The sequence below is a fragment of the Anopheles marshallii genome, chromosome 3, assembly GCF_943734725.1.
Source record: "Anopheles marshallii chromosome 3, idAnoMarsDA_429_01, whole genome shotgun sequence".
NCBI lineage: Eukaryota > Metazoa > Arthropoda > Insecta > Diptera > Culicidae > Anopheles > Anopheles marshallii.
This window is the reverse complement of record NC_071327.1, coordinates 45460567-45469491: the sequence shown is the minus strand read 5'-3', so window position 1 is coordinate 45469491 and position 8925 is coordinate 45460567. Positions and strand designations below refer to the sequence as shown.

The following is an 8925-nucleotide window of genomic DNA, read 5'->3' as shown; positions in this document are numbered from 1 at the left end:
TCCTCCTGCATCTGATGTCTTTCAATTCGGCTCATATTGCAATGCCATCTTTTGTCCATTTCGCTCAGGCCCATTAAGCGAAGTAATACATAAAGGTTTCTCCTACGAACGGTGCCAAGCTGTCTGGCGCACAGCCGATTGTCTGTCTTGTACGGCCATTCCCGTCGCAGCACTGTCACGCCCGTGTGCATGCATTGCAGGGCTGTACTGTACGGTCGTACGATTTCCCAAGCTCCCGGAAGCAAGACTAATCGAAATAGATGGCGTAAATCGTCCCGACGGCAACCAGACTCGGTGATGCGTCGTAGATGCACGTGGCGTAGTTGTCCTTCTCCGGGTCCCACAGGAACTGGGTGATTGCCTTCAGTCCCTGCATGTAGCGTTCGCCGATGGTAACGGTGACGATGATTTTGTATCTGCAAAGGTAGAAACGGTATGGACGCGAACAGAACAGGTGGTTAGGCTGTTATCAATCATACCAATATTGTCCCCGAAACGATCCCTCGAGTCTTATTTGTACGTAAAATGGATATTACTTTCAACGGAGGAACAAAAAGGGATGCTTTCTAACCAGCATGAAGTTGCTTACCTTTATTACCCACATACACATTTGGTAGCATGTACGAAATGCGAGAATATTTAGCATGCCGCTGGGAGTTGCAAAACAGGCGAAGACGGTCCCTTCCGAACGGTTCCCGGAGGCAAATTCTACGCTACAATGGAACGCTGACAGCGTCAAGCGGCTTAGTTAAATGCCTGCTAAGACGCCGCCCTGCGAGTGTGTGGTGCATGGAAACAACAATTCATTTAAACACAACTTCTGTCTCGACATGAACCGACTGCAAGGGACTGGCAAGACGGGAAGGAATCATACATAATTTGTTCGCGTCGTGTAGAGTAGCGTGATTTATAATTACATATAAATTGTTTGAATGCTTCAGGAAAGAACATTTTATGAACAGTACCCAAATATGCGTACAAATCACTCTGGCATAACTTGGATTGTTTAATTGCGAGGTGTTTTGTGTTGCGAGTTAGGAGTGTTACCTATCAGGGCAATCTAATTTTCCGACAACCGCTCTAGGGAATACGCAGGAAAACATTACTATCCATAACCCTAAGTAATACCACATATCAAAACATAAGGACAGATAATCGAGTCAGTCCATTAAGGAACATAAAGAACAAATCAATCCAAACGAATCAGGACGAATGTGAACCATAACTGAATTTATAATTAATTAATTATAATCAATTGAAGTAAAGACGTGTATCAAATATTGGGAGAATGGAAATCACAAAAAAGCAACACCCAAGAAGTATTAGAACTGTAATAAACAGTTTTACTGAAATTTAGACATTTTTAACGAATATTGAGTTAGTCACAGACAGATGTCCTCTAAATATTTACAGGATGGAACTCATAAACCGAGATGATTGCAGATCTACAATGAGACACGGCCAACAAATAAGTTGGGCAACGATGTTTTAGTTAGTGGTGAGCAAAACAAAAGCCTTGCCAATTTCGCCTCCTCCAAGTGCATGATTATCCACAGCACCTACTTCCAGCACAAACCTCGCTTCAGCTACACCTGGAGATCACCGCAGAACAGTTATTCCCAGATTGACCACGTTTTGATCGACGGACGACACTTCTCGGACATCATCGACGTCAAAACTCTCAGGGGTGCAAACGTCGACTCGGACCACTTCCTACTCATGGTTAAGCTTCGCCAAAAACTGTCCGTGGCTAACAAGTCACGGTCACAGACTACCCCGCGGCTAAACACGGACCGGCTGAAACTAGCTGATGTGGCAGGGGACTACGCGGCAGCCCTCGGGGAGGCACTGCCGGACGACGACGCAGTCACCACGAAGTCCCCCACAGCCCACTGGCGTATAGTGGAGCGTGCCATCAGCAAAGCAGCGGAACGACATGTCGGCTACGTGACACGCAGCCAGAGGAAGGAGTGGTTCGATGATGAGTGCAGGCGAGCACTATCCGAGAAGAATGCAGCACGCGCCCGAATGCTGCAACGGGAAACTCGTCAGAACGTGAAGAACTACAGACGGCTGAGGAGGCAGCAGACCCGACGGTTTCAGGAGAAGAAGCGTCTTCTGGGGGAGTCGGAAGAGCAGCAGATGGAGCGGCTTACTCAGTCGGGGGAAACTCGTAAGTTCTACAGGATGCTGAACGCGGCGCGGAGTGGTGATGTCCGCAACACCACAATGTGCCGCGATGCAGAGGGGAGTATTCTGGCGGACGAACGAGAGGTGATCGACAGGTGGAAGTGCCACTTCGACGGACACCTTAACGGAGCACAGGCAGGAGACCCCGATTAGGGGGCAGAATGCAGAATCGAGCAGCACATCAGTCTGGTGGCAGGTGACGAGGTGCCCACGCCATCTTTGGAATAGGTAATTAGTGCCATCAAGCAGCTGAAGAGCAACAAATCAGCAGGCAGCGATGGCCTAGCTGCCGAGCTCTTCAAGATGGGGCCGGAGAGGCTTGCCGTCAATATGCACCAGCTGATCGTGAAAGTTTGGGAACAGGAAGAACTACCGGAGGAATGGAAGCTGGGCATCATCCACCCAGTCTACAAAAAGGGCGACAGGCTGGACTGTGGGAACTACCGTGCCATTACAGTCCTGAACGCTGCCTACAAGATCCTGTCCCGAATTCTCTTCTGCAGACTTGCCCCACTTGCCTCAGATTTCGTCGGGAGCTATCAAGCCGGTTTTGTTGGAGGAAAATCGACGACCGACCAAATCTTTACTTTCAGGCAGATCCTCCAAAAATGCCGAGAGCACCAAATCCCCACGCACCACCTGTTCATCGACTTTAAGGCGGCCTACGACACCATAGATCGGATGCAGCTATGGAACACCATGCAGCGGTACGGCTTTCCGGGAAAGCTGGTGCGGCTGTTGAGGGCCACCATGGACAGGGTGCAGTGCAAGGTGAGAGTATCGAGCATGCTGTCGGATGCGTTCGAGTCTCACCGGGGATTGAGGCAAGATGACGGACTCTCCTGTCTGCTGTTCAACATCGCTCTGGAAGGTGTCATGAGAAGCGCGGGCTTCGATATGCGGGGCACGATTTTCACCCGTTCCATCCAATTCCTTGGCTTCGCGGATGACATCGACATCATCGGAAGGACATCTGCGGCGGTGTGCGAGGCGTACACCAGACTGAAGCGCGAAGCCTCAAGGATTGGATTGCTGATCAATGCGACGAAGACAAAGTACCTGCTTGCCGGAGGCTCTGACCGTAATAGGGCCATGCTGGGAAGCAGCGTATCGGTCGACGGCGATGATCTCGAGGTAGTAGAGGAGTTCTGCTACCTCGGTACGATCATAACTTCGGACAACAACGTAAGCAGCGAAATCCGAAGGCGCATTGTTCAGGGGAATCGTGCCTACTACGGGCTCCACAAACTCCTACGATCCAGAAACCTTCTCCTGCGCACGAAATGCACAATATACCGTACATTGATACGGCCGGCTGTCCTCTATGGTCATGAGTCTTGGACCATGCTCACAGAGGATGCCAATGCACTCGGTGTTTTCGAACGCCGTGTGCTAAGGACGATCTTTGGCGGTATCTTGGAGCACGACGGGTGGAGGAGGAGAATGAACCACGAGCTTGCTGAGCTGTTTGGGGGACCTGACATCCTCACGGTGGCGAAGGCCGGAAGGATACGCTGGTTGGGGCACGTCATGAGGATGCCGGACTCGTGCCCCACCAAAAAGGTCCTCGTCGGCGACCCGTTCGGCACGAGACGCAGAGGAGCGCAGCGAGCCCGTTGGCTGGAGCAGAACCTATCGGAGATCGGGTGCAGCAGAGGATGGAGAGCGGCAGCCTGCCTAGCGGAGTCTCCTGGAAACGTATTGGTGACCAGGCCATGTCAGCACAACGTGCTCAACAATAAGAGCGGGCCAAAGAAGAAGAAGAAGAAGAAGAAGAGCAAAACAAAAACAAAGAATTGTGATCTTAATTGGACAGAATGAAACATTCCAAGAGCATTGAACGTCCGCTTTGAAAAAGGTTTTGATGATTTCTACGCTGCATTACACCTGGACACCTAAAGATCACCACAACAAACATATTTCCAGATTGACGACGTTCTCACTGATACAAGGTACTTCTCGGATATCATCGACGGATCCTGGTTATGGTAAAGATACTCCAGAATCATGCCGTAGCGAACAAGCTACGAGGACATCTCACCCCGTGGCTCAACACGAACCTACTGAAGCTGATTAAAGTAGCAAGGGATTTGGACCTGTTTGACATTGTTTGAGAAAACCACACTAGCCGTGATGTCCCTAAATGACTTCTGGCGTATAGTGTAGCAAGCTACCGGAAACCCTGTAATCGGAAGAATGAAGAATGGTTTGATGATGAATGCAGACTAGTACTATCCGAGAAGATCATAACGCGCGCTTGAATGTACCAACGTAAGACTCGACAGAACGTGGAGTAATACAGTAATACTGAGAGGCCACGGACACGACTCTTACAGTAGAAGAAACACCACTTTGAAGCAAAAGAACAGCTAATTCAGGAACTATCTCAGTCGGGGGATGTCGAATGCGGCAAACCGGGGTTCACTCCTAGTATTGTGATATGCCGCAATAGAGATGGGGATCAATAGGTGGAACTTCCATATAGTTCCATACACTTCCATTCCAATATAGAGCCTCATTTCGACAGTCGACACGATGATGACGAGATGTCCCCGCCATCGTTTGGTGAAGTTATCAGGGCCATCATCGCAGCTGAAATGTAACAAGTCAGCTGGCAACGATGTTGTGGAAATTTGTGGTGAAGGGCGCAAGTTTACAGTAGATGATTGAACGTTCTGCCGATGCAGCCGATAATAGCTGCAAGCCTTTCCGGGTTCATATTTAAGAGTGCTGCCACCAGTTCACTGGTCCGATGATGTCGATGTCATCCGTGAAGTCAAAGATTTGAAGTGAACGGGTGCCTCGGATATCGAAGCCCGCTTCAGATCTATGTTATAAACCTGCCTCAGCCTCCCTGGCTCAGTCCCAGGTGACATTCGATCAGTTCCGACAACATGTTTGAGATTCTCACCGTACACCACATTCCATCCATGGAGATCCTAAACAGCCACACTAGCTTCCCATCGAATCCAAACCGCTGCATGCTGTTCCATAGTTTAGTTCGATTTATGATTAAGAAGATTTGTTCGCTGTTCGCGAAATACTCTAGCTAAATATGGATATGATGAGGATGGATATGGATATGGATATGATAAATATTTGAATAACTTTTCCCGTCAACAGTGTGATATTGAGCGAGCGAGTTGTCTCGCAATACCATTATGAGTTCTGGAGGTCGAGATGCAGCAAAGCGTACGGCAGGTCTTTGAATATAAACGGTCGAACCGATATCGATCTACAAACACAGATTGCATGATTAAGCTGAAGAGAGGTGCTCTTATAAGTTCCTGTCTTCAAACTTAAATAATTTTGTTTGCTTTCCTTTGGAACTACAACTTCAGGAAGTTACGATGCGACATATAAGGCTTTCCTGAACTTTATTGAAACTCAGGTAACCCTGTTAGTGAGCAAATCTAAATTCTACAAAATACTCCTCCTACATATATAATGAGTATCTGGGTTTCTGAAATTTCTTTCTCCTCGTACTCTGGACAAAGCCGAAATGGAAGAATTTTCAAAAACTGTCAACATCAATGCGATTACACAAGCGACCAATGAAGAACTATTATCATAATAATAAAACTAAATCAGTAGTATAGAAGGGTTTTTTTTTTAACTGAGCTCATGGAAAACTCTTCCCGCGCAGAAATTATGAAGCTGCTAGTGTCAAGTGACAATCTGCATCGAACAGTAAAACATACACTATATCAATGAAATACATCGTGAAGGTCATTGGAAAAATACAATTTCTAAATATAAAAATACGAAAGACATTTTCACAAACAAATTAATTACATCTAGTCCCCGAGATATACGACAGCTGACCATTGTAGTCCGCGAGAGATCCGCATATCTCAAATTTCTGCATATGTCTAATCCGGAATTAAAAACAGTTATACTTGAAAGTTCTTATTCATAATTAAAAATTTTCGAATTACGAATCAAACCATGGAACGGATTTATCCTAAAAATGGTTGCTTTAGCGCTTCAAATACATCACATTCACAGATAGCTAACCATCTTGGTCACCAAGCTCATAAGGCAGCGATGGTCATAATCAATGCAAGTATCTTTAGAATTCGCTAAGATCAGTTCCATGCAAAATTTCGCATATTCGTTATTTTCATTATATTCATTGTTTTATTCTATATAAGTTAGAGTTTCTTCGTCCTAAAAAGTTAAAGACATCTATCAAACTATGGAAATTTGTAATTAAAATGCCAAGTGTTATAGTTTAAGCCCTTGTCCCATGGGTGAAAGGTTCTAACACACGTTTAAAATTTGGTGCTTTTTAAGTCTACCCTGTCAACACCCCCCCAAACAATGTATTGCTTGGTTGACGGCAAAAGTCTCCCCACGCACACGCGTATGCAATTCGAACATGACCATGGGCATGTTTTTCCATTTTCCCAGTATAAAACCCACCAAACCTACTAGTAATAACCCATGCTCCGTGCGGGTTTGAACAATGCACAATGTTGTACATGGAAAATGAAAAGCATGTCTCGGTGAGACAGCGAAGAGGATCCGACCACTCAGTCAGCAACATCTGATGATGTTGCTAGCAACGAACCTTTCGGGTGCCTTGCGCCGAGCGAGAATCAATGTCAGGAGCACTCATCACCATCGGCAGACTCATCGTCAAATGGGGTCAAAAGGTGGACGGGTAAACCTTTTCTTCGAAATCGACAACATGGAACGGTTTCGAAGCGTTAATAGAAAAACCCGTCGGTTAGGTTTTTGTGGGGAGAGTGGGGGGTGGGGGGGACGAAGGAAATGGAAGGACGATTGGTATCGGTAGCTATGAACGTATGAATCGTAACGGGTTGTGGTACTGCTGGTTGAAGAAAGTATTGTGAAATTTATTCCACCACATTTACTGTGTATGTAAACAATACATTAAAGCTTCTCTGGAAACATTTAAGCATATCACAAGTTTTGTTACTCGGTGCGTTGAAGTTTCCAAAAGAACCATCAAATTATTGAGATTTTTTTACTGTTTCCAACATTCCATTCATATTGAACATATTGTTAAGTTGGCTTCTACAGGTGTATGAAAAAGCAATGGTGTATTTGTTGATGTTTGTCATAATTATGCAGTGGAGTGGATAAAAGATTAAGAACATGAATCCGGATTATTTCCTTCAAATATTTTTTTTTCATTTATAATAACAATAAACGACGCTATGTTGATGAACTTGAGGCATGGACACTTCTGAAGCAAACCACGATAAATTGTAGAATATATAATGTTGTTGTGCTTCAACCAATCCAACCACTAGCTGATTATGCGCCCCAATATGTGAGAACCGTCTCCGACTGCACTTAATCATGCTGGACATTAAACCAAGCCCACACTCACTTGCACTCTCTACAAACCTGTCAAACTTTAGCTCCTTGACGCGCGCCTTGATGTCTTCGCAGATTTGTTGGCACAGCGATGGCGCAAAGTACGAACTGTACTCGACACCTTGCAAAGATTTGTCCAATGCTTCCCGCAGTATAGCCTCGCACGCTTCCCGATTGAACGGATTCCGGGAGCCGAGCCGGTAGGACGGTAGGTACTTGCAGATCGGTGGAATGTCCGACGCAATCATTGCGCTGATCGGTGGCGGTAGCACTGGATTGCACTGGATCACCTTCAGATTCGTAATGGCGAGGCTCACCTTACTCAGGCTGCTGCTGTTAGCCCGGTACCGATTGGTGATGTTCAGTGCCGACCCGAGGAACTTTCCCGTTTTCTTCCGCGTCGAGGGTGGTACGGGTGGGGGCACGGTTGTCCCCGTTGTACCCGAGCCTCCTCCGGGATTTCCCCCCGGCTGCGGATTGGTGGAAGACATTTGTGCTGGCTGTTGCTGTTGAGACGATGGCTGCTGTTGCTGCTGGGGCCAAGTTAATTAAGTCACCAGCGTGTAAAAAAGGGCATTCGCCGTGTACGAGCGCAGGACAGAGGACGAAGGACGATGACGTGACAAAAAGTTTGGGCCAACGTACGGCCACCCGGGTGGCGTGCCAGTCACCATCAAAGCGCCCGAAATGGATGCAAAGCATGAAAGGGGAGAAAAGTTTTAATCAGTGTCAGTTTAGCGGAGATACACGGAAGCAAAAACCCGCACAATCACACACACACACACGGGGGGGCACATTGCACAGGTAGCGTAAGAAGGAAGGGAAAAATGGGGTGAGGGGAAAAAAACTAACAGCGAACCAGGACAAACATTTAATATTACGCTACACGACCAGGAAGAGCAATGACGCACACCACCAAACGAAGTCACCCGTCCGTGGTCACCGTGTTCTATCAACTAACTATCAACAGAACGAATTACCTCCATTATCAAATCGTCTTCGGGGACCCGCCCGGCAGATCGTCGCCGTTGATCCCGCTGCCAGCGAACCGCACCGCGTCACTGTACCTAATGGTCGACCCGACTCGACAGTCGTCTTTCGATTTCACGTCGGGGGCATCGATTTCAGCAAATAGTTTACCCGTGAGACACGCGGGAAGTGCCGCAGGGCGAAGGACAAGCCACCGATGCTCGTCCCGAACTAAAAATGGAAGGATTTTGAGCACGCTTTTGAGAACGCTCGTTAGTTGTGCTACACAGTTGGTAGGGCACGATTTGCTTTTTGATGGAAGAGAGTTTGTTTTCCACGTCCACTGCCGCATCGCAGGGCCCGTCCGGCTAAGGCGCTCCAAGCTCCTCTGCACACAATCCCATCCGCTATTGTTCG

General features: G+C 47.3%; 1 protein-coding gene across 1 annotated transcript; it reads right to left on the bottom strand.

Moving 5' to 3' along the window:
- Nucleotides 1-247: 247 nt before the first annotated feature.
- On the bottom strand, nucleotides 248-8525 carry LOC128712677 (dynein light chain Tctex-type 4-like). Its single transcript, XM_053807564.1, has 3 exons — nucleotides 8520-8525; nucleotides 7570-8072; nucleotides 248-416 (listed from the first exon to the last, which is right to left on the bottom strand). The coding sequence occupies exons 1-3, from the start codon at nucleotides 8523-8525 to the stop codon at nucleotides 248-250; spliced, it is 678 nt and encodes a 225-aa protein (XP_053663539.1).
- Between the last annotated feature and the right edge of the window lie 400 nt (nucleotides 8526-8925).